The sequence below is a fragment of the Coccinella septempunctata genome, chromosome 2 (assembly GCF_907165205.1).
Source record: "Coccinella septempunctata chromosome 2, icCocSept1.1, whole genome shotgun sequence".
In the NCBI taxonomy this organism is placed as follows: Eukaryota; Metazoa; Arthropoda; class Insecta; order Coleoptera; family Coccinellidae; genus Coccinella; species Coccinella septempunctata.
In genome coordinates, this window is record NC_058190.1 from 30,670,910 (window position 1) to 30,697,532 (window position 26,623).

General features: G+C 35.0%; 3 protein-coding genes across 4 annotated transcripts in view; 1 reads left to right on the forward strand and 2 right to left on the reverse strand.

Annotated features, from left to right (window-relative positions):
* Positions 1–2,757: 2,757 nt before the first annotated feature.
* On the reverse strand, positions 2,758–9,705 carry LOC123308202. Of its 2 annotated transcripts, none has more exons than XM_044890777.1 (5): positions 9,599–9,705; positions 9,494–9,545; positions 8,052–8,128; positions 7,719–7,866; positions 2,758–2,959 (listed from the first exon to the last, which is right to left on the reverse strand). In XM_044890777.1, exons 1-5 carry the CDS (start codon positions 9,662–9,664, stop codon positions 2,823–2,825), a joined length of 480 nt encoding a protein of 159 aa, XP_044746712.1. In that variant the 5' UTR covers positions 9,665–9,705; the 3' UTR covers positions 2,758–2,822. The 2 variants fall into 2 exon arrangements, with proteins under 2 accessions (XP_044746712.1, XP_044746713.1); XM_044890778.1 differs by having other exon boundaries at positions 9,494–9,538; positions 9,599–9,667.
* Positions 9,706–11,902: 2,197 nt separating this feature from the next.
* LOC123307652 (CCAAT/enhancer-binding protein) lies at positions 11,903–14,963 on the reverse strand. The gene is made up of 2 exons (XM_044890046.1): positions 13,488–14,963; positions 11,903–13,400 (listed from the first exon to the last, which is right to left on the reverse strand). Exons 1-2 carry the CDS (start codon positions 14,462–14,464, stop codon positions 13,349–13,351), a joined length of 1,029 nt encoding a protein of 342 aa, XP_044745981.1. The 5' UTR covers positions 14,465–14,963; the 3' UTR covers positions 11,903–13,348.
* A 5,814-nt stretch (positions 14,964–20,777) lies between these two features.
* Positions 20,778–26,623, forward strand: part of LOC123307844 (long-chain fatty acid transport protein 4-like) — a 29,987-nt gene continuing 24,141 nt past the window's right edge. Inside the window, exon 1 of the mRNA XM_044890302.1 lies at positions 20,778–21,241. Within this exon, the coding sequence (XP_044746237.1) occupies positions 21,146–21,241 (96 nt within the window). The 5' untranslated portion in view covers positions 20,778–21,145. The remainder of the gene's footprint in view (positions 21,242–26,623) is intronic.

The window sequence follows — 26,623 nt, forward strand, 5'->3', positions numbered from 1 at the left end:
GAGGCATGAGAGAGACATGAATCTTGAATTGATCGTGGTAGTATGTTTTTTTTGTAAGAAGGTTCTAGTTACTTCAGTCATATGAAAAGATCACAGTAAGATTCTCAATAATATGTTTATTTATTTTCTATAAATATTGAATTCATTTGGCCATTACTGAAAATCCATGACTAAACTAAAGAACTGAATTACATGAAAATGGCTCTTGGACAATTTATTAAAATTCAATTCAGCTATAAAAAGGCATGATGCTTTCTCCTTCATAACGTTCTGCTATTGAAGTTCCATAAAAGAAAGTAGGTCCACATTTTCCCTTTGACTGATGCATACTGTCAGTATGCTAGTATGCATCAGTTCAGTATGATACTGAACTCCAATTTTTCTCGGATGCTACAAGGTTAGGTAATCACAACCTTTTCAGTTTTCTGATAACATGTCAATCTTTATGGAAACAAATGGATATCTTTTTTTCAAAATCGGGTGGCATATGTCAACGGATACTCCATCCACTTGAGATAAAATCTGAAGAGAGGTTTGTCGAGCTTCTGTCACCATGTTTTCATTATTACTGAACTCTAGAGTTTTCTTTTTTGGTATACCACCTTTTGTTTGAACATACCTGTTTCGTCAACACATCGCAAAACAGTACAATGGAAAAATTCATTCTTAATAATCAACAGCAACATAGGCTTCAATGAAGTCGCCGGAACAGAATATTTCCATTTTCCTTCAATTTTCTTTCCAATTTTGAAGTAGAATTCAATAGTAAAAGTCTTTCACACGTCCGTAAAAACCATCTTTATAATTTGCTGATAATTTTAATTCAACAACAACCCAAAATGCTAAAATGACAGTTCACCTGGAAAATAGTAAAGCACGAGCTAAGAATTACGTTTAGTCACGAAATATCGACGTTCAAAATTCCATAGCCTACTTGACGACGAATTTTGTTTGTCTATGTTTTGAACGCACGTTATATGAAACAAAGATCATAGAGTAGAAAGATAGGAAACCAAGTGACTAAAATGATGTGGCGCCTTCTGTATTTCAAATGTGTTTTTAGTGCCCTAAAACTGGTTAGAATATTAATTAGAGAGCCATTCGCAAAAACATATGAAAATTTCTGAGATTGCAGATGACAATTTTGATCAAAGAGATTTTGAATGTTTGTTTCTCGTAGTGCATTTTGTTTATCTAGCTCGTTCTAGTTGCTGATTATTGAATTTTTTTGTCTAATTACTGGGTGAAAACCTCCAAATATCATTTGGAAATTATTGTATGGTGAAGAACTGTGGATCAAATAAAATGAATTTCCCGAAATTATGTTATTTACTTTACTAAGGAAAATGGAAATGTAAGTACTAAAACTGGTAACAAGTTAGTCGGTCATTTATTGATTTTCATTTTCAGTGCTCCGAAATGGATAAAATTTTCATGGAGTAAAGACAATCAGCAAACACTATACTACACCATGTATGTACATTGAACATTTTAATGTTGAGTAGGTACTGTTCATCCACGTAAATTGTTGTATTCAGGAAGTATCCCTTGCATGAAGGGCCCATTTAGGGGAATTTATGACTTTTATACGTCCATTCAAAGATTCTCAATTGCTACTCCTTCAATATTTTCAGAAATGCAATGGATTTATTGATTTCGATTTGGGAATCGAGTGACTGTCAAATTGTTGTTTGGAAAGTCAAAGTTTTATGAATCCTGCTGTGAGTCTTTCGTTCATTCAAATCAATTTGTATATTGTGTCATAAACAGACCATACCATAAATACATCATGAAAAAAGCATTAAGAAACTATACTGACGGGCTAACATAGAGGACTTTTGTATACCTCTGAAAGATTTTTTTTAATTGTGGTTCTGCAAATTCTGTGAAAATAATATGTGGGTAACTGAAATGTATGATGGAATATTGAATATTGGTTCATATTAATTTCTGTATATATTGTACAAATTCAACTAAGTTTATCAATTCAAAACAATTTGACGTATTGCCCAGAAAGGTGTTATACCTTTGACGTATAGCAGATCACCATACCTATACTCTTGTGTCCTAGACAAGCTTTATCCGTTGTCCATAGTTTAAAATTTCTGTGAATTTTTTATAAATTGCAAATAAAAATATACCACATCCGACAGCGTATTTCATTGATATCAGTTGATTCCAAACAATGTTAAGATGAAAACTAACATCGTGGTCAAAAAAAAACCATACTTCTGTTTTGTTGCTCAGGATGTTTGTTTTCTGGTCTCAACAAAATCGATATTGAGATTTAATACGAGTAATATAATTCGAATTTTGCGCCTATCAATTATAAAACAGAAAACTGTTACTAAACAGTTTTTCTGTATTGACAGTACGTTTTCAGCGACATCTCATTGTCAAATGTGTTTTCACTGGCCAAAATGTAATCGGTTTGTAGTACTACAGATATGAGGGCGTTTCCTATCTTTATACTCTATAATCTTTGATATGAAATAATCAAATAAAATTTCGTATATTTGGTAAATATACTGATAAAGGTATTTCAAGCGCTTGTAGAAAAAATATTGTTCCTAACTCTAACTCTAATAGGAATGAAAATGAAACTGAGGATTTGGTTATTGTTAAATCAAAGTGTTATTAATATTATTATATCGAGCATTTCATGAAGATTTTCACTTTTTTCGTGAAGAATTGTTGTCTTATTAAAATATATGTTTAAATATTGTACGAGTATACTTAGCAAGAACTTATCAGATGATTTCAAAATGTATATATTATAATATTAATTCATCCTTACATTAATATACCGAATGATTTTTTTTTCAAACTCCCATAACTGGATGGTGTCGATGATGCCCCCATCTGTGGTGTCGAACTGACATCTGAATATTATGATGCTGCTGATTCCATAGCTTCTTGCCCAAACTCCAAGCTATCAGTATTATGTAGGAGTGAATAACTGTAAAATTTAAATCTTCATAATTCCTTCATCATTCTTCAAAATAAATATGTAAAAGTGACTGAAATATTTGTGACACAATGCGTGAAAACGGTTGAAATTCGAATTCGAGGATTTAACCATTTCATCCCTATGTTCAATGGAGGGTTGATAAAAAACGTTTATCCATTTCTGACACGAAAAGGATGGTTAGCCTTAGAAAAACTCCTCATTAAAGGTGCTTGACAAACTACTGATGCAATTATACATAAAATTCGACATGTTTGACTATTTTTCTACATTTTGTAAATATGTACCGTAGTTTTTTTGGAGAAATGTTTTGTGCTGCATGTATAGATATTCAACTGTAACTAGATACATAAAAATTATTTCATTTTTCCATTACTCTTCGACAAAAGTGGAAAATTTTGAAAAAAAAAAAATACAGGAAATTTTCAGTTATCAGAAATCTAATATTGTCTTGAAAATTGCATCTCAAAATCAAAATTTTCACAAAGAGTTTGTTTTGATAGTATGCGAAGACATAACTGAAACAACATCCATCTAAAAACTTCTTCGAGCAAAAAGTCTTCAAAATAGAGTCTGAGTTTTCATGTTCTTGTATGATCTGTACTTCATGCTCAAGATTGTATATAATTTATTATCATGAATAAAAATATTCCTTTCTGCCTTCGAATATGTTACTCTCTATTACCATACCTATAACTTTTTCCCTTTCCTAGGATAATTTCGCTTAGTGATTCGATGTGGAAACAATGATCACTAGATTTACACTATCTCTCATCATCAAATTATAATCTTTATGAATATTCTGTTCATAGTTATTTAATAAATTATGTACTTATCACATTGGCATGCCATAATACGTTCATTTACCACTATTGTAAATTGAAAGACAATGTGGTTCACTGGACCTATAAATGAGCTCCAGATGGAAAATTATAAACTGCCTTCGATACGGTACTGCTAACCTTTTTTTCATGTCTGCATACTAAAGGGTTTTTCACGTTATGATCACGAGGTAGCAGATAAACGTAACAGCCAGTGTTTATACCTGTTTTGTGAATTATGCGCAATGGTCGCCAAAAAAAGTTCCCAAGAACTCTCAGATATCAGACTAAGAATCATGAGGGAACATCAGGGTCCGAACTAATAGCTCCACAACGGTTTTCCAGAGGATGTCAAGGGTTTATCACCGAGCACATTCAATAAAGCTGTCAAGAAATGACTACTGGAGAAGACAGCGTAAACTCTCGATGGATTATTCTGATAATCCTAGATTTTTGAATCATGCGCATTATGATTTGGGCCCACATCACGTCAGTGAAATCTACATATAGGCACTTAAAAGTCTCGTCGTTCTCGACTGTTTGTGTGAATAGGGGAAATTAAAGGAAACCGTTCAAAGAGGAAACACCTGACCTAATACGTCAATGTATGGAGTAGTTGGGGAGCCGAAGAGGGAAATTCAGGATTTACTCGGGCGTGTCAGATTAATTTAAGGGGACATACCTTGGACCCTGTAGAGTACCTCTACCAAAAATTAGACCTGTATAGTGTATATAGGGGGAATAGTCTAGGACAGCCTGTCAGAATAGTAAAAAAAAAAACGATCATTGTACATACTCGAGCGTGTCAGATTAAGATATATGTGGTTAATTACATGTTGAAAAGTATATATTCTCTTAATCTGACAATTCAAACGTGTCGAAAATGTGTGGGAGTGCGCCAAAGTTACAAAAAAAAAGCGTTACGTGTACAGGGTGGGCAAAATTCGATGTTTTAGCACTACAGTTTTTAAACCAGAGGAGATACACAAAATCTGATACCCCACTCTCGTTCTCTTTTTCTGAGAAACTAACAATAGTAGTAGTGATTTTTGGACACTTTCTTTTGTTTTCGAATTATAAGCAAAAATTGGAAAAATGGCGATATCGAAATAAATTTATATCTCCGCTTATACTGATGATAGAGATCTGAAATTGAAACATTCTACAGGCACTTTTTTACGTAGAATCCAGTGGCGTGCTCGCCTTTTTAGCAGGATTTTTAATTACGAAGCTATGACCCAAAGTTATGTTTTTTTAAATGAGAACACTAGTTTTCTGTGCAATTTTTTGAAAGCTTAATTTTTACTGATTTCAAAAATATATAACATCATATGGTTTGTATCAATATAAATAATAGAAAATGGTCAAAAACTTTTTTTCTCAATATTTCTATGGTTTCAACTTTTGACGAGCACAGAAAAATAGTTGAAACCATAGAAATATTGAGAAAAAAGGTTTTTGACCATTTTCTATTATTTATATTGATACAAACCATATGATGTTATATATTTTTGAAATCAGTAAAAATTAAGCTTTAAAAAAATTGCACAGAAAACTAGTGTTCCCATTTAAAAAAACATAACTTTGGGTCATAGCTTCGTAAATAAAAATCCTGCTGAAAAGGCGAGCACGCCACTGGATTCTACTTGAAAAAGTGCCTGTATAATGTTTCAATTTCAGAGCTCTATCATCAGTATTAGCGGAGATATAAATTTATTTCAATATCGCCATTTTTCCAATTTTTGCTTATAACTCGAAAACAAAAGAAAGTGGCCAAAAATGACTACTACTATTGTTAGTTTCTCAGAAAAAGAGAACGAGAATGGGGTATCAGATTTTGTGTATCTCCTCTGGTTTAAAAACTGTAGTGCTAAAACATCGAATTTTGCCTCACCCTGTACATTCTCGAGTGCGGTGGCGTTTTTTCTTATTTTGAAGCTAATGATTCAAGAATAACGGGAAATATATAATCTGACAGTTTTAGCAAGCCGAAACAAACGAAAATTGGCCATAAAGGTCACAAAAATCAGTTTTTTGGAATTATCTCCTTCCTTGGTCTTCAAATATTTTTCGCATTCATTATGAAAGTTGTAAAGCATAACATTTTCTACAAATTTGCCCAAGCAATTTTTTCTACGTTCAAACGTTTTTGAGATATATGGCGATTAATGCGAGGTGTTTAGCGATACATGCTGAAGCGAAAATTCACTCGTTGGAAAATAGTACATTCTGAGGTTCAGTAACAGACAACACTAAAATTTTCGTGACTTATTTCGAAATACCTTATCATTTTGACAGTTGGATGAATGTAGATTAGACTGGGATTCTACATTGACCTTGCCCTTTCGCATGTGTGGCTAATCTTCTCGCCCTTATTGCCCTCTAACTCGAGAACTGTTAAGAGTATGTAAAATTGCTTCGGACAAAAGTTGTGTAGAATTTTATTATCTACAACTGTCATAATGAATACAAAAACGATTAGAGGTACAGGCAGGGAAATATTCGAATAAAAAAGAATTTTTATCATCTTCAAAGTGTCAGAGTAAGAAAATCCTCCCTGATTAGTGTCAGATTAATGGGTCAACACGTTTACAACACCGAGATTAACCATCTGTATGAAAATCTGACACGCTCGAGTATGTAGAAGTAACGATTTTTGTTTACATTTTCAAAGGACCTAACCTAGCCTAACCTAACCTGACCTAACCTTGCGTCACGTCCAAATTGTCAGTCCCTTGAAAAGTAGCTTCCTTTGGATCTAATTAACACATCCTCCAAAAATCTGACACGCTGGAAAAATTTTTGTTTTAACCATTTTCAACTCTTGCGTACGGTCAGTCCCACCGCGCAAACTGTCAGATAAGCATGAATTCATTATCAGAGACACGTGGGGCATATACGGAATCTTAATCTGATACGCTCGAGTATGTACACCTGACGATTTTTTTTACATCTTTGAGACCCTGCAGACGCTTTCCCCACCACTGAAAGTGCATACATCATAGAATCTTTTTTCTTTCATAATCCACTAGGTCTCCACGACGCTCGAGTAAATCCCGATTTAGCATCGTCGGCACCCCAACTAGAGGAAACAGTGTCTTTTAAAATATCAGTATACCGGGTGATTCATAACCATTGGGATATTGCCTCTAGGAAATAACAATTTGAATCAAAATATGACGATGGTGAAAAAAAATCAAAGTTGTAATATTTTTTCGTTCTTTGTTAATAAATAGAGCGTTCATTTCACAGAGTCAACAAAATCAGCACGGAAGCATAAATATGGAAAAGTAATCTCATTATATTAATTAATTTCTTCGATTAAAACAAATTATTTTTTCATGTTTTTGAAAAAGTGATATGAATACGAAGAAATGATTCAGTTCTCAATTTCTTTTATTGTCCAAAATATTCAGGAGACTACGAGAACACTGTGAGACTCTTGTACGAGACTCGAGACGAAACCGAGAAAAGTCTCTTCTGGTATCGTAAATGACACACATGAGTGCAATTATCTTGAAGGCATTCTTGAAGGTATCATACTGACATTATTAAAGAACATCTCCAAAAATGTTTTATTGCTTTCTTGCTTCCATAATATCTGCTCAATTTCATTTCTATCAAATTACTGGTGTCTAAGAAAAACTTTTAAAATTTATTTTCAGCTACCATCTTGAAAGGGTTGTATCAAGTCTGATAAAAGAAAAATTATATGAAACACTGAGACTATTTTCGCAAAATTTTCCGCAACTGTTCATTCACACCATGCATAGTTTCAACCTCCTATCCATTGAAAATCGTTATAACAATAATCATGAAAAAAATCAATAGAGCTTCTTTCTATTCATTGAGTTTAACAACCCAATAAATGCTTTGATAATCTAGTATAGAGAAGAAAATGATTCTAGTTTACATATTAGGTATCTTACCGAAAAGTGTACAGGCATAAAGTGAAATACAAATTTTCTCCGAATCGTTCCTCTTTCCATGTATCATGAAAACCACAACAGCGGCAACTTTCGCAATTAATGCACCAAAACCAAAAAGTACAAAGAGAAAAATACACACCAGATCGCCCTACAAAAAAAAAATATAATTAAATGGACTATAATTTTAGTATTCCCCTTTTGTATTTTATTTAATTATGTTTGAATGAACTTCGTGAGGTAGCTTTCCATTCAATTGACCCAATGTACCAAAAGAAAGCAGAACAAAACAACTATTTCAATTTTCATAAATCGAAATGAACCTTTTTTACTTACTACCAAAATGCCAATTAGAAGCATAACTGCTCCTGCCATGAAGATGAAAGCGTGAAGAATGACAACTGCTCTCTCAACTAAAAAAGCAGAATGTGCAAGTTAAAACTTCGTATAAAAATATCATAATATGTATTTTCAATCTGCCAATGTAAAATCCCCACTAGAATATATTTTAAACATAGTTTGTTCATATAGCTAGAAGAGAATCATAAGTATATAAAAAAGATGGTCGCTGATATACAGGAAGTATTTTTGGCAGCTGAAAGAACACATCAAAATAAATCATTTCACCAAAATATCTCATATGACAAGATGATAGACTTATAATACCGCAAAGTCGAATGCAAGTTCGTGAAATTTTGAGTACAGATCTGTTTTCCATGACTTTAGTCAACGGTATGCAGCCACCTTGTAATTGTTGTTACTTTTTTAGTTCGATGAAGTTGTTGAAAGTTAAAATATTGATTATGGCATAAAATTCCTGTTTATGGTGAATATACGGGATGTTTCCAAAGGTGAGGCTTTTTTTTGACAGAAGGTCTATATAGAATATTCAAGGTGGCTGAGCTACAACTCCTAGAATTTCGTCAAAATTTCATCGAATTTCAAGTACGGTACTGTAGAAGGTGACTCCGGCAACAGAAAAACGAAACGAAACAAAACCTTGAAAAAATTGTTGTATCGTGCGATTTGACGTGAAAACATTCAAGAAAATTGAGACAGTATTATTACCCTATTGCACCCCATTTTTACGACAATTTTTGGGGTCGAGCAAGAAGGAGGAAAAAAAATCAATTTTTTTAGACTTGGTTGTATTTTTCTGTTAGTTGGTGTCAAAATGAGCCATTTCATAAAATCGTTAAGTTACTGAATAATGAGAAAAATTCGGCAATCCTAAGTTTCCATTTTTATTTCAACGTGAGAAACGAACGGCCAATATTGTTGAGTCAGTCATCACGAGTTAGTTTTTCCCATTGCTTTACGATAATTCAGATAACAATGATCTAAAGTCGTATATTGGGATCCATTTCAGTAATTATTTGTGAATTTTAAATTTTTGTATAGGTGATTAAACGCTTCATTTTGACCAGTTCTATCTTTTATTGAAAAAAAAACCTCAACTTTAAATACACCCTGTATACAACCATTGAGGGGGTTGAATACTCAAAGATAGATAGAAGTACTTATCTCAAATGCCAGATAGCGCGAAAGGAAGAAACAATTTCATTACATATTCTTGTTAAAAAAAAGTTATATACGGCATAATATATACGGCATTGAAAGTGCTGTGAAATTGAAATGAGCTTTTCACAAAATAACTTTTTCTGCGAAGTTCTTAATCAACGCCACGTTTTATGTACTCTTTCTTTCATATGTTGTTGATTGATAACATTCTCAGGCACCTGAGGCACCTGTCTCTTTAAAAACTTTAAGAACATCACCTTCAACAAGATCCATAACACGTCCAACAAACATCTCGCCTATGGCTATGACCTGCAAGGGTTATGGTATCAGAAGAACAGAAATCGCACAATTCAATGAATCACCAAAAAAGCAATTGCTGAAAAAGCGCATCCAACTTCCAAGGATATAAACCAAAAACATTGTTTCATATTTAAAATGCACAAATTTCGAAATGACCGAAATCTGACAGTTGTTATAAAAATAAGTCATTCTCTTTTTCTTCCAGAACAGTATTCTTGGCTGGGGGAATCATTGGATATATTGTACTCAAGAAGTGGATCAAGAAGTACTTGTTCTGCTTCTGGTCCATCTATCTATATATTGGATGATACTGATGTGTATAACATGTGGTTCCAACAGGACTGTAGATGATTCCACATACCACATAGCCCGTGGAACAATTCATTTACTGTGCGACACTTCCTGGTCATGAGGTCATGTACTCTTTTTCAGCGAGGACCATCTTATATAAAACCACTGTATTCTTTACTATTAATTTTATTTGAAGTTGGAGGTTTATTCCACAAGCCTCTATTGGTTGAAAGAAAAGATGTTGTATAGCTCAATAATCCAAGTTTGCCAACATTAATGTGAAATAGTCATGGAAAAATTCGACCAAAGTAACAGCAAATCAATGAAGGTCGTTTACCATTTCCATATGTAAAATTATTTTATGTAGGTACTTTGTTTTTCAATAATGAGGAAGAACAACAATTAAAAAGCTTTGTTTCGATTTGATTCAGATTTGCACAAATTTCGGAATTAAAATACATCAGGGATCTTCCATAATACGGATCCGTCCATATTCAGGAGGATATATTGAAAAATTCTTAGCCTACTATAGAACCAAACAAAATTTCAATGTCAAAATATTTTATTACTCAATATATTCTCCTCTTAATTGGATACATTTATTACAGAGAACCTGCAACGTCTCCAGACCTTTCAAAAAAAATGTTTCTTCTTGCTCTGCAAACCAGACCTCCACAGCTTTCATAACCTTCTCGTTGGAAACAAATTTACGACCTTTTAAACTTTTTTTCAGTTGAGGAAAGAGATGATAGTCGGATGGAGCCAAATCTGGTGAATAAGGGGGGTGTTCTAGTAATTCAAACCCTAAATCACGAATTTTTTCAATGGCAACATGAGATTAGTGTGCAGGGGCGTTGTCCTGCAACGAAACACCTTTGGATAGCTTTTCGCGTCTTTTCTCTTCAATTTTTTTCCGTAGAGTGGTCAGTAATGTCGGATATTGTTCTACCCTTATCTAAAAAATCAATCATGATTACTCCATGACAATCCCAAAAAACTGAAGCACGAACTTTTCCAGCAGATTTTTGGACACGAAACTTCTTAGGTCTTGGAGAACCAGAGTGTGGCCATTCCATCGATTGTTGCTTTGTTTCTGGATCGTAGAAATATACCCAAGTCTCATCCATAGTAACAATTCGGTTTAAGAAGTCTACATCGTTTTCAAATCGAGCACAGATCGAACGCGATGCTTCTACCCTTGCATGCTTTTGGTCAACATTCAAACATTTGGAGATCCATTTTGCACCAATTTTTCTCATGTCCAAATTGACATGAACTAGGTATATGATGAACGCGTTCGTCTTCGTATGAAATATTCAGTGCTTCAGATATGCGTTTTAGCCCAATTCTACGGTCTGATAAAATCATGTCATGAACTGCATCGATATTTTCGGGGACTGACACAAAAACTGGCCTTCCCGATCGGTCATCATCTTCAATGGAAAATTCACCTCTTTTGAAGCTTGAGCCCAATTTTTCACGGTCGCATACGAAGGACATTGATCACCAAGGGTATTAAGCATATCTTCGTAAATCTGCTTACAGCTTAACCATTTTGAATACAGGTACTTAATGATGGCTCGATACTCCAATTTTTAGATTTTCACAAATTCGTTGGACATCTTTTTCTTTCAATTTATTGCGTAACTCTGGTTTACTTTTTTGACCTCAAAGTTCACACAGACACTTGTAATGAGTTATTGTTCGTTGCTATGGTAACGCAATATTTTTTTTATGCATGGTCTAGTCTAACTAGATATTAATACATACTCGTACATCCTACTTTTCACGGAAATATGCCATGTTGTTACTCTTGTCTCAACCAATGTTGACGTACCAATAATTTTAACCACCTACTCAAAGGTAGATATTAGAGCCTTATTTTCAATCCTTATTTGATGACGATTAAATCGAGTTCGACACTCATGCATGTATAGGTAGGTAGTGATAGAATTCCGTTTTCTAATTACATCTTGAACTCTGAATTAAATACCTATGATGTAAATAGAAAAAAAATCATTCTCATCATTAATACGCTAGGTGTTGGTAAGAAAAAACTGAAGATAATACGAAAATATTCATCAAAATTTATTAAATAAAAACAAGAATGAAAGTAGTAAAAAATGTACACCCTAAAATATTTATATTACAAATATGTACTTCTTTGGAAATATTTAACATTAACGTACTTTACACTAACATACATAATTTAAAACTATATATTACATTATATAAAACTATAAAGTACAACAGTGATATATTTTTACAAAAATATATCTCTTCAAAATACAAATATTCTTATATTAGAAGGTACATTGCGTCAATGAAAAACTAACTCGTACTTCGAATACAAAATTCAAGATCACAATAAAGAACGGAATAATTATTTACTTTAATACCCGTCAACAAACTCTTGGTTGAAATGCGAATCAGAATCGGTGTTCGCATTTTTGTTCAATAAATTAATTAATAGAATATTTCGTGGGGAGATCCTGTACAAGCATTACGAAAGCAATTTTTACGAAAAACTGTCTCGTATTTGGAAACTAATAGAATGTTGTGATGTTTTTATAGTCACTGGGATGGATGATAATAATTGACAATAGCACCAAAGTTCCTGAACACATGGTGGTGTTCCTCAAAAATATTGCTGGATAAACAAAACTGACTAGATATTTCCTAATGTGCATGAAAATTTCAACTACTTTTTTGTTTGACACTTAATTCTCCACATATGGATCATAATCTATTCGAATGTGTTCCAATTGAGAGTATAACTTAGAGACCTATTCAGAAATAAACAGTTTGAAGAGCGGATTGAATGATCGATCAAAGAGTAGGTATAAAGTGAAAGTTCAAAAATGATTTCTTTCATCTCTGCAGTCCAATGTGTAAAATGTTTAATTAGGATTAAAAATAATTTAAATTATTTTCATTATCACATATTATTCTACAGAATTTTCTGAACTCCACCACTTATGTAGTTTGTTCATATCTACATACTAGATTAAGCTTCGATAGAATATGATCCACAGTAATTATCTAGATATTTCTTCGCATTCAAGAGGCAAAGCATGCAAATATGCTGAATGAAAAACTTCAGGATAACAATATGTATAAAAATGGTTTAATGAATGAACAAAATTGGTCCTTTTTCTTACATAAGACTGCTGGATGTGGGCTCAACTTGAGGAGTTGTCTTCTTCAGATATCCATATCTTGATACTTCAGTTCTTTTCAGAGAACCTTTGCGGAGGAGTTATAAAATTTCAATTTGGTACTAGACCAGGAAGTCATATATTCTGATAGTTAATCCAAATGATGGTTGATTGTTAGAATTTTAAATATAATTTCGAGAGTTGTTGACTTCGGATTCGAAAATGAAAAACTGACTAGATATTTCCCAAAATTCAACATGAATTTCGAACGCCACCAGCGTTGAGTTTATTTGTCTCAAGTTTATTGTCTCTGAATTTGAATCAGTTAAATTTTCGACTTTCAAGCTTGAATTTTTCTCGTGTCTACGGTCCATAGTCGTGGGCCATGTCCATTAATTGATGTCTTACATCAGACCTAGAGGGCAAAGGAAACAATCAGAAAATCACCAAACTACTTTTTAAGGATTGAACAAATTTCCGACTTTCAACTAAAGATTCTTACATGTGTTGTTGTTGGATATGTAGATGATCCAATTGTTTATTGAACTCTCTGTGGAACAGTTCAGACGCTTGTCCTTGCATATTGTTGCTGATGAAGTTTCGCATAATGGTCACTTCTTCGGTTAGTGCTTCGATTTTCTTAACCAGTTTGTCGTTTTCTTTCATTAGAAGTTTGACTTTTTCCTCGGTTTCTCTGGTTCTAACTTTCGCTTTTTCGCGACTTTTCCGGACTGCGATGTTGTTCCTCTCTCTTCTTCTTCTGTATTCGTCACTGTTTTTGTCGCAAGGTTTGACGCTCTTTCTTGCCACGTGGTTGGACATGAGTGAACTTTTGCTCTTCATGGCGTTCAAGTTCAACCCATGGTGCATAACTGGGCTTGGGGTAAGGGTTGTGAAGGTTGCGTTAGGGTTCGTTGGATACACTCCGGGCATGTAGGAGTTTGGGACAAGGTTTAAGTTACACGTCATTCTACGCATTTCTTGGGGATCTATAGGTTCTTCTTTGATGCTCGGCACGTCACTAGCAACGGAACTGTTCGAATCACTGTTCGAGTTTTGTGTACCGGAATAGGTAGCACCACTGTGCACAGGTTGGGGCATATAAGCAAGGGTTGTTCTGGGATAATTGTTGGCGGAAATGCCACCAACTTGTCTCGAATGGAGAGTTTGGAGATGCTTCCCCGACTGACTCTGCAGAATATCGCTGAAAAGTCCATCGCTGAAGTGTGAGTCGTCTATGAGGTTGTGAAGATCCAACGAAATTTCTGGCGAACTCAAGTCGTTCAATTCCCCATGCTGTTGAAACTGTTGGAGTTGATGCTGTTTCAATATGGTGGCTGTCTGTTTGGACGACCCGTTGTTGTTCAATGTTGTCAAATTATTATTGTTGTTATTGTTCATAATGACCGACTTTTTCACTTCGTTATTGTTCAATCCCGAATTGTTTTGCTGGTTGTCGTACATCTGCGGCGATTCCATCTTCCGCACGCACAATAATGATGTCTTTGAATATTCGGAACTTTCTCCCGATCCAACTTTCACTCAAACCGAAATCAGTTTATTTTCCGGCAGTTCATTGGGATGTTAAACCCATCTGAAGAACGTAACTCAGTTCATCATTTTCGCACTTTCCGGAAATTTTTTTTCTTGAATCACTAAAATTTTAATCTAAAATTCTATCGCGCGGATCGCGACAGTTTGTTTTCGATGGTAACTCGTTTTTTTTTCGGAATTTCCACGGAAACGCACTTTTCCGGAAGGATGAAACTTCTCAATTTCGAACTGATACGACCGAATAAAATGGCTCAACCGCAGCTACTACTTGGTCCACACCAGCGTGCGCTCGCCAAGCCAACTTGATGATATGTACTAAGCTTTCTTAGCGCTACTCCGATCAGTTTGTAAATGTGTAGTCCCCACGCTTGCGCTCGTTTTGGATTGTCACGTTGCTCTCTCCACACCAAGGAGGTGAATAGCAATGCACCGAGATTTTTGGGAGTAGTACATAAATCTAATGAAGTACTGACGTAAGGACTCGGTTGTTATTGATCTCAAAATGATCGATAATGATTAACACTGAAAACAATTTTTTGTAGATCTATTTCTTATGGTTACAAATACAAATATCCCGACTCTCGAGTTGTAGGAAATATTCAAGAATTCAGAAATTGGCTCAAGCATCTTATTAGATAGGTATCTTCCATGAGTTATAGTTTTCATTACTCAAAAATGCATTTACCATGAGATTCATAAATAGATGTCTCGTCTTTGTGAATGCATTCTCTAAACAATTATAAAGATAGTTTGTTATGTATATAAATTTCTCCCGAATTCTCTGAAGATAGACGCCTTCCAAGGATAAAAAAATTCGAACTGATAAAAGCGAGATCAAATTTGGCAGAAATGATGACTTTGTTGAACACTCATAACTAAATTTTTCGAACCCCTGTACTTATAAGGGGTTGCAACCTCCAAACCCTTGCAGTATTTACTTACTGCTTTTCGATGGAAGAAATATGAGAACAGTGTAAGCTTAGGAGCTTACACACAGCACAGCTCATTTCATTTTAGGGTTTTCAGCTTTCCTTTTTATCCCAAAAACCATAGCTGAGCAAAAATCAACTAAATATTACCATACTTAACTGTGTGTGAATTTGGTCAACTTTTGAATTGAGCAAGTATTTTGTTCATGTTTAATTTACTCGAAAACAATAGTTTTGGGAGTATGTAAATTTGCAAAGAAATGTGCTGTGGTGTAGAGTTGGAGAAATTCGACTAAGAGTCGAATATCAATATTTCATTTCTGCCATATTTCGTCGAGATGTTATTATCAGTTCATGAGGCAAAAAATTCTCTAATTGTTCTATCCTTTGGTAGGGACTATCTTAACCGGTGAAATTTTTTTATGCAAAATTAAAGTCATCTATTATTAAGTAACTATCCTAAGCAAAAGAATAAGGAAAATTTATTTTCCTGCAGATGATCTCTATTATTCCAACTGCTTCTTTTGTTTTGCTTTGAAGAAAGTGCGAAGAATTTGAACCCGATGAATAATTAATCGGTTATGATGAGAAATTTTCCAGAAATCGAATAAAAAAAATTAATTGTAGGGAATTTGTTAATGCTGATATGGAAAAAACAACTAAAAAAAAAGAAAGATAATGGATGAATGTGGACCTTCCAATGATAAAATATGAAATAAATCACAAAACGTTGCCATTCCTGATAAAGAAGTTCAAAAAATGTAGGAGAATATGATGAGGAACTACACAAAGTATTTGTAGAAATGAATCCTTGAATAATTATAATAAAAATCGTTAATTGCATTACAACATAGAATACAATGAAAAACTCTAGTGAAATTAAGCTACAATCACTCTATTCAAAAGAAAGCAGAAAAGTAATTCGAAAAATAAATACAAAATAATATCAATTCAGGTGACCATATAATTATAATACATATTATCAATTGATTTTAATTATTACTAATTTGAATAAATGATGAGGGCCTAATAATGAATATTATTTCAAATATTAATAAAAATATAATATAATCAATATAAAAAATTTAATAAAAAAATTCCCTATACTGTTTTTTATCAAATCACTAAAACGACTGTATTTATATAAGGCTTAACTAAACACTATAACAATGACGATTGGCAAATTGCAGGGTTTCTTCAATATCGAAAAAGAAGTCTAAATGAAAGTGGAATGAAATTCAAAATCAATTCCTCCTTTGAGAAACGAAAGTGACATCGAACATATCAATTGTTTTCGCTATCATTGAAACAATTTGGTCCTTCCGCCACCATTAATTTTCACATTCTACTTTTCCTGTGAAACTCCATTGAGGCACAGCATCCCTATTTTTGGAAAATTATCTGTTGAGAGATAAATGGGAAGATAGCCTGAAATATGATTTTCAACATTTCCAATGCAATATACAATCAAATCCCTCATAACAATCTATTTCATTCACTTCCCGGGATATTTTTTTTCATTTTCCACTTTCATCCATAAAAATTCTGTCAGTTCCGATTTGAAATAATCGAAATAAATATGTGATCAAACAATTTCGAAAGAAATTTACTGCTCTCGCTGAATAGAATCTCGTTTCATCTGAGAATTTTCGGCTTTCCCTATCTTAGAAATTCAAAATGCAGATAATTCTCCAAAATTATGCGCACATAATGCCTAAACTGCCAATATATAGTTGCATAATGGCGAAGGGCCAAATACGCATCATAGGCAACGGGATCTTTGAGCCAGTGTCACGGGCCAAGTCACGGCATCATCTGCCTCACAAAGCATATTTATGCCCGAGCTACGTCACTGTACGTCATAAACCTGAATCACACGTGGAAGAATTCGTTCGAATGTGGGTCAGAACACAGCTGAGGAATTCATTGAACTCCAAGCTTGTAAAATTTACATGTGGTGTCCTCTACACTAATTATTATGAAACAAAACGGAAAATAACCTTATATAAGAGGAGAAAGCGACATCTGACAATGAGCGTGTGTTCTATTGAAGAACAGAGTACTGTCCTTGGCATTCTTTAAGCCATTCTTAAAAATCAAACGAAAGATGTCAGGATAGTGGATTTGGTTTAATCAGTCTTCGTCATTTGAGCATCTCTTTGAAATTATGAATTAGGTACCAACTTTTCTAATAAGCTAGGATCTCATCTTTTTTATAAAGTACATCTCAGCAATTCGAAGAGATGCTCCGATCAATTTGTAGACATTTTAGTCATATTTTTCTACATGTTGACCTAGGGTCCAAAAACCGTGTTCATGAGAAATAACGAATATCCCTACTCTACGGAAAAATGTTCACCATCATTGAACATTATTTTCTGTATTTTTCCTCTTCCTTCAAATTTTCAATACTTACGTGAAATCATTACTTTTTTAGCTCTTTCATATTTACTTCCCGAAATTCAACTATCATTTTTATTGAAGATCTTGTGGAAAAACATCATCTGTTCTCAATGTATCTTCCGCTCCTGGCGCCGATGGGAGAACACCTCTGTTACTTTAGCGTTGCTCCAAAGCTTTCGCTAAGCCCCTCAACCTTCTTTTCAGACAATCTTTTCGCACCTTTCCCTTCCCTCTCACTGGCGATCTGCTACCGTTACTGCAATATATAAGGATGGCGACAAGTCCTTACCAAACAATTATCGGCACATAAGTTTGGTACCAACAATAGCAAACATATTTGAGCGTATCTTAGCTGACCAATTTTGGAGTTTACGAGGGTTAACCACTTGATTCCACAGGAGCAACACGTTTTCCTTCAGGGTCGTTCAACCCTCACCAATCTCCTTTCTGCTGGTGACCATTGGAGTAGAGTGCTCGACGTAGTATATTTAGACTTCTCGAAGGATTTTGACCGTGTGCCCCACAAACGTCTACTCAATAAACTGGAACATCTTGGAATGCGTGGTCGTTCGTTATCGTGGATAGAATCCTTTCTGAGTCAGAGAACTTTCAGGGTAAAGGTTGGTGGGACTTCTTCGTCTAGTGAGGAAGAGTTTTCAGTGGGGTCCCGCAGGGATCGGTGCTTGGGCCGGTTCTCTTTCTCCTGTGTACGCTGATTTTCCCCACCTCATTAACTCCAGGTGCCGTTGTATGCTGATGATACAAAAATATACGGAGTCCCAGCATTGAACGATATAATCAGCTGCAACAGGACCTCGATATTGTTACGTAGTGGATAGAGGACTGGTTGCTTCCACCCAACAGTGACAGGTGTTGTGTCTTGCATATGGGTAGGAATAACCCACCTGGGCATACACGCTTGTTGGCAGACCTGTTACCGTTGCTGAGACGCAAAGGGATTTGGGTTTGATCGTTACTTGTAACTTGGACTGGTCTGAGCATATCTCGTCTGTCTGTGCTAGAGCTAAGAGAATCACATACACAATCCAGCACTGATGGAACCTTTAGTTCTCTGATTCCAAGCAGAGACGAATGGCTCCGTTACAAGGAACTCTTTCTACTTTCTACAAGAACCTTGCTGGTTTACTGATGGCTCCAGAACCATTCAGGGATCTGGAGCCGAAGTCTATAGTCGTAGACCGCTGACTGAACTCAGTGCCAGTCTGGGAAAGTAGGCGACAGCATTTCAGGCAGAAATTTTCGCCATTGATCTATGCGCCAGTCATTTGCTTAACATGGGTTGGGCGGGTAGGTCAATAAAAATCCTAACGGGTAGTCAAGCTGCGATTAATTCTCTTGCAGCAGACAAATGCAACTCGGCACAGGTATTTGAATGCAGATCTAAACTCTCCAAATTGGGAAGTTTAAATAGACTGCAACAGATTTGGGTACCTGGATACTCTGGCTTCAGAGGCAACGAAGTATCGGATGCTCTAGCCAGAGAAGGCGCAACATCAGTGCTTATTGGCTCGGAACCAAGTATAGGAATTTCCAATTCTTCAATCAACAACAACATCTAGATAAGGCAGAAGGTCCTGGAGTACTGGCGCAACCGTCCTGGACTGCGTCACTCGTACAGGGCTATTTCAGTGCCTCCCAGCCCATAAACCAGTCGTTGGCTAGGATTTTCTAGAACCAATCTGAGGTCTATCTTGGCGGTTTTCACGGGACATTGTAGACTCAGAGCCCATCTTGAAAAGCTTAGCATCGTCGATGACCCGCTCTGCAGACTCTGCTTAGAGGAGGACGAAACGATTGAGCACATCCTCTGAGACTGCCCGGCGGCAGACAGGGTCAGACTTGGAGTATTTGGTACTCCGAAGATGGTCCTAAAGGAACTCAAGAATCCCTCCCCTTCCGACATCATCTCTTTCTGAGTAGGATAGAACTGGAGGGAGAGATCTAGCTCTGCGAGCTTGCCAGTGTGCTACAATAGACCGCAGTGGCAGATTTGGTTTATCCGTCCAACACACCCAGCAATCAGTAATCAGTACACAATCTAGAAATCCTTATGTATGTGTAGCATTCAGACAATGAGATTGCTTTACGAGAACTATGTGAGGCCGATTATGGAATATGCCGGACCAGACTGGTGGATTTCCCTCCAAGGTGATAAGAACTTGTTGGAATCAGTCCAGAGATGGACCAGAATCCCATTTGCCTCCCAAAATTGACCTAACTATGCGACCAGACTGCAAATGTTCGGCTTATCTTCTTTCGAGAAACGTCGCAATGTAGAGGCGACTTGATAGTTAGATACTTATCGAACAACAAATTCGGTGTTGATCTGCGGCATTTGTTCGAATTTATCATGAATAACCTTTGAGGACATGCTTTTAAGCTTGCCAAGGAGCCATTCCGGACCAACACACGGAAAAAATCAATATCCTCCTTACTTAAAGTAGCTACTTGTCGAGTACCTATAGGTACTCTACTGGAGTTGAATCTTAGTGATTATTTCACACATTATCTTGATTCAATACCAGCAATTTCTAAGAATACTGGATGGGAAAGTGTGACCCATAGCTAAATGTTTTCTTGAAAAAATTGAAAGAATTTTTTCTTGGCATATGACAATATCTTTGAAATATTAACATTGTGCAGTAGTTACATGTCAGCTCTTATTTTGATACAAAAATTGTCCAAGACGTGATATACTTAGCAGAGCTCGAAATAACCAATAAAATTCAACGTCAACGAGTCAAAATATTTCCATTTAGTAATGCAGCACCCTGTATATGTCCCTGATCCTTCAACGAACGTACTTTATTCAGTTAATTCAGTCATTTTCCTGTCCCGGTCGAAAAATTCCAATTTACTGATTGTCATGAGTGAACAATCGGACTATTTTCCAATTTAAATTGAAAAGTGGGTAACAGAATCATCCGCATCGGGCAGTTAGGACTTTGAAACCACCCAGAAACGATTATCCGGTAACAAATAAACACACATATCATTTTATCGAATTCCCGATAAGATTTAAGTTCATTGTAACACCCGTGCTATTCTTAGTAAGTTCCCTTTACGTAAATCCGAGTGGGATACGGGTATTTAGTTCTCTAACCTACAAAATGGATCAACACAAGATAAAACCGATTTGTTTATAACGCTGATTGACTTCTTTGAGCGTTACTGCGATCTTCATCTCTCGTCGTGATACTAGTGAAAATATTATTAAGTTTTAGTGAGAGTGACTTATGGTAGCACTTGAAGAATGGAGTCTTTAAGAACCTTTCTCGGATACCTGGATATCTTCGATATAGGGCGATTTCTCAAGAGAATCATTCCATCATTTCCTCAACAGGCGACTGTGAGTACCTTCATCAGCAACTTGTATGAGTATTATTGAAACTGCAATTCTTACTTGAAGTTGAAGTACGGTATTTTTTGGCATATAAGGTCCAAATATAGGTAGAAAATATTTAAAATTTGCAATCAAAATGTTGCACGATAACATATGATTCTTTTAATTATCAGACGTTGTGGCATAGATAGGATAAGAGAATTGATATCCTCTAACGGCCGTTTTCAATGAAAAGTCTCCTAATTGTCTACCTGTTATCATAATATGAAAAATTTCCACATTGAAAATATTCATAGAGAATCTTTGCGGAAACTAGTGAAAAATGGGGAAAAAGCTTTCGCGCGCTTTTTAACATTCATAACCATAGCGATTATTAACAACTTCGTAACTTACTTATAAGTAAGTAGACTTTAGGTTGATATATCAACCTAAAGTTTCATCGAATAAAAAAGACTTCTGGTTGGTTACTACAGCTCCATTACAATAGGGCATTCGGAATAGAAAAAAAAAACAATTGAATTTTAGCACAAAATTTTTGTTAATTTTCGAAATATCCGATCTACAGTGTATCAATTTGAAACCCTTTATATCTCGACCCCCAGCATAGGCAAATAGATATAGAAATTTTTTGTGTTGGGAGGTCTGACGTTACCGCACCCGAGGTAGAGGTAGGTTCGGAAAATTTATAAAATTTAATTGTGTTTAGAGCAATTCTGAGGCGTTCTGAAATTTATTGTAGTTTACTCAATTTCTTCTTCATCAATAGCAATAGCAAAATAAGGGAAAATGCCGTTTCACGTTACTGAACTTTGGAGAAAATCTGAAAACCTTGCTGCCGAAATATGCATGGAAGAAATCCAATCCAACTGAGAGGAACATTATTTAAGAAAATAATCACCCCAATTAATAATTCTGGCAAAAAATGGCTGAAAACAACGAGAAAACTCCAGAATAGTTTTTCCTCTTTTGGCTTCTTCTCTTCCTTCTTTCTCTCCTTTTTTCCCTCCTTCGTCCTTATCTTGTCCTTTTCTTCTTCTTTTTTTCTGGGGGGCTCTCTTCCCGCTTATATGACCCCCAGGCTAAATCGGACAAAATACAAAAAGAGATAAACTTTGGTTTGCAGGGGGACATTTTATACGGTTGGTTCCAATCAATTTGTGCCAACCCTGTGAGCGTGATGACAGCAACCCCTAAAATCTTAAATGGAAAGGAGGTTGAGTGAAACCTTGTTTTGAAGGCAATTCGATTACCTTTTCAAGAATGCCTTAAACTTGACCTTTCTTCTTATTTTTATCGTTTCGGATTGGTTTCTCTGAATTTACCGAAAATTTCTGGCAACAAATGCTAGTGTAGATCTCTGAATTAATTGTCTTTTGATTTTCGAGAGCCACAGTTTCAATATGACCGGTGTTCGTGAAGAAACACACCACCATTGGCTTTGTTCGCTTCTCTTGGAAAATTGAAACACCTACACTGCTAATTGGCTTTTTATTTATGACTCATAAGCATAATTCCACAATTCACCATCTCTCAGGAGTCACGATGCTGTATACTGAATTGGATGCACCTCAGTTTCGTTCTGTGAAAATTTTAGGAACCAACCGACACGTGCATTTTTTGTGCATCTGTCTGCATTTATCATCACCAATAGAAATAAGCTGATCACTATTCTTGAGTACGATCACAACTATGTCGGAAGTCATGATACAATAGGGAATACTCCTGACTAAAATGATGTATTTTTTATGAAATATCTTTGAAACGTCACATTTTGAATTAACTATTTCAACCGTTTCCCAAAAAAAGTTATTTTGAGTATTTACTTAAAAATGAAAAATAAAAAAGGGTGTTTAAAACTTATAGCGTTTCGTTTCTATTGCACAAGTTGGCAACATCGACTGAAATATACGTTGATAATGAAGGACAACAAATATACTATCTTTATGAGATAGACAAAAATGGCTGTCTATCAAGTCTGCTACGAACGAGGAAGGTCGTAAAATTTTAAGGAATTTTTATGGCCAGTTGCTGTTGAGGCCCGCCAGTGAGAACGCGCCTTATGATGGGTGTAAATCAACAGCTGTTATTTTATAAACAAGAAATTGTTATTTTTCAAACAAGCCATTGTTATTTTTCTTTTCTAGTAGGTGCTGTTGCCAAATCGTAAACTAGAAACGAAGCTATTTAAATTTTAAAACCTCATATTCGAAGAATGATTTCAAATAGTTTCCGCGGTGCATTTGAAAAATTCATGAATGAAACTCATAATTGTTCAGTTCAAACTTGCTTATGCTGTGATAACCCAAATTGAGGAGAATTCCCTATTCCGTGCAATCCTTACAGCGCGGAAATTTTCACCAGTTTACAGCAAGCCAGACAGAAGTCTGGCTTGCTGCAAACATTGCAACTTCCAGAAAAACTATAGTCTTGATAGACTGCTCGTCAAAAGTTAAGGTTATTGAATGAATTCGTATTATTTCTTCCAAAAGACTCAATCATTTTTTTAAATTTTTATTTGTTGAGCTCTTCTGCTTAGAAAAATATAATGTATTCACAGTATTAAAACACGTGAATCAATAGCTACCTGATTCTCACTAAGTTAATAAGAAAATCCTGCTCAATTTATTGTCAAAGTTGTGGCACAAGATCTCTGAGCTTTGGAAGCGTTTTCGTATGTGGTGTTTGGGCATCAAGCGTTCTTTGCAATTGTTTTCAACTCTGAGAGGAGGTAATACTAGATGTGAAAAACCCTGGTTTTCTCTAGCAGTAATTAATGGTGGTATATGTGAGATGTTCACAACAACAGTGGCCTGCAATTGAAATTGAATTAATAGTAAGAAATGCCCACAGATAAATCAAATTTTCCGATACAATATACAATACCGGCCCAAGCCTATTTTGAGGATTCAGCTTTAGTAACCAAGAGCTAGTGTTGTCAAAAACTGTATTTTGCTGACGGTGATCATTATATAGGCCTTATAAGAGATACGGGTCTCTGTAAATGATCGTAATCATGTAAATCCTGTATGTAAAGCAAGCTGGATTCAAATTATTCTGCCCTGCTCTTCAATGTTTATTTATGGGGCTATGTATGCATGATTTTCATTGTCGTAGTCACTATCATAGTCTCAGCATTATATCAGCTTAGTCTCAGTCGTTGTTTCAACGTTCAAGGTTGCATAATGATCCAGGAGAAAAGCACAGGTTCAATGTGATTTTATGACATCGTTAGTGTCATGTATAAACTGACCTTAAAGTGGAAGAACATAATTCCATGGGGAATCCAATTCATTTTAGACTATAATTTTCCGATGAAAAATCACCTTAGTTATCAATTCACCGGCTTCACGAAATTAATCCAATGCTAAAGTAGCATTTTTGTATCTCCATTTGAGACAATAAATATTATTTGGGCAATTTGTGAGTTGAATAGAAAAAAAAATATTTTCTTATTTCTCAGTTTTCTTATTCAAGAATTTAAAGCACTTTTTGAGCGTTCTCTTATATTGCATATACCTTATTCTCAAGTTCAAAAAAAAAAGAGAAAGAAAATCTTCTCCCATACATCATCTCATCAAAATATAAGAAATTTTTTTGTCAGACAATCTAAGTTATCAGCATACTCTTGGCTGAAGTTAAAATGGGATATAAATACGGCAGCAACAGTAGCACAAACAATTTCACAAGCTCTCAACACAGTGACACAGTGTCCAAATTCATCTGTTTCGTCTTTCTGAAGTCGGCGTCGCCTTCCACAGTCCCGTACTTAAAATAATGAAATCATATTGAACTTGAGGAAATGTTAACTATTCAATATTGAATATTGCCAGTACGATTGATTCAGTTATTTTATACAGGTGATTTTTGGCGAAAGGATTAATTTTGATGAGTTATACTTTTTCAGCGACTCACATTTTTCTTTCCATTCCTGGGTACTTTTTTAGTACGGCGATCGTTCTCCTTATCTCTACTCTCCATAAATGAAACATTAGGAAATGTCTCGGAATATGTCATCTAGAAACGAAATCATGGACAAAAAGATGGTTATCCCCTTTTTTAGGAACTGAAAGAATGTATATATATACAGGAATACAGGGTGACTGGTGACGTACAGGACAACGGCTAAGTGAAGATAGAGGACCTCAAATAGAATGAGAATTTGGGATTCAAATGTCCCATAAGGGTATTCGATTCGGAGATACATATAGGGTAATTTATGAAAAATGCTAAATATCATCGTTAATATGCTGAACTTTTGGCTGATATTTCATAAGCTTCTTCCTATAGGCATTCACTGTCATCACAAAAAAAAAATGCAGGCTCGTATTCAAAAGTTTCAATTTACTTGTCTGATGAGAAATATCACACGGTGTATGAGATAAAAAAAATTCACATAGAAATTTGAGAAGTGCGGGAAAAACTAATGAAAAATCTGTTTTTTGTTTGAATGGCACAAATTTTCTATTGTTTTAATGATATGTTGAATTCAGAATATTACAATATTTTTATATTCACATCATGAATAATAGTATTCCTGATAAAACAAATACATACTGAATTCGAGGCGCTAGAATGAGCCTGGCTTCAAATATTCCTTGAAATCTCGAAATCCATTTTTATCAATTAATCGTTTGATATCATAAAAAATTTCATATGTTGTATGAAACAATATTTTTTTAAGTCTAACCCCCTCAGAAACTGTTAGAAGAAAATTTGTCCTTATAAAGTTTACATTATTTTGATGAAGAGTAAATTTTGTTGGAAACACCAAGTGGATTATTGTTCCACATTTTTCAGTTTAGTAGAATGAACAGGAGTTCTGGAAGTAATTAAAGTCAAACTTATCTTAGGCGAGATGTACAGGGCGTGGTGAGAACAGCTTTGTTAGGGGGCACAAGAGACTTTGTGGGCGCCGTGAGATGTAACCCCTTCCTAACTATCAACTATCCTTGACTCGAATTTTGTGTTTTTGTTTTATCAGGAATTTTTTTTTTCATGATTATATAAAAATATTGTAATATTCTGATTTCAACACATCATAAAGATCGACCATAGAAAATTTGTGCCATTCAAACAAAAAACAGATATTTTATCAGTTTTTTCGCTCTATTCAAATTTCTATTCGAATTTATTTTATCTCATACCTGACAAGTAAATTGAAATTTTTGAATACGGGCCTGCAATTTTTTCTATTTTTTTTTGTGCTGACGGAGAATGCCTACAGGAACAAGCTTGTGAAATAAAGGCCAAAATTTTACCAGTTTGAGGTCCTCTATATCTACTTAGCCATTGTCCTTTTTGTCACCCTGTATATATAGGTATCTTTATCGAAAGACCAATCATAGAAAGTAGAATATAGGCAAAGATTATCTCTCTTTGATACAGGGG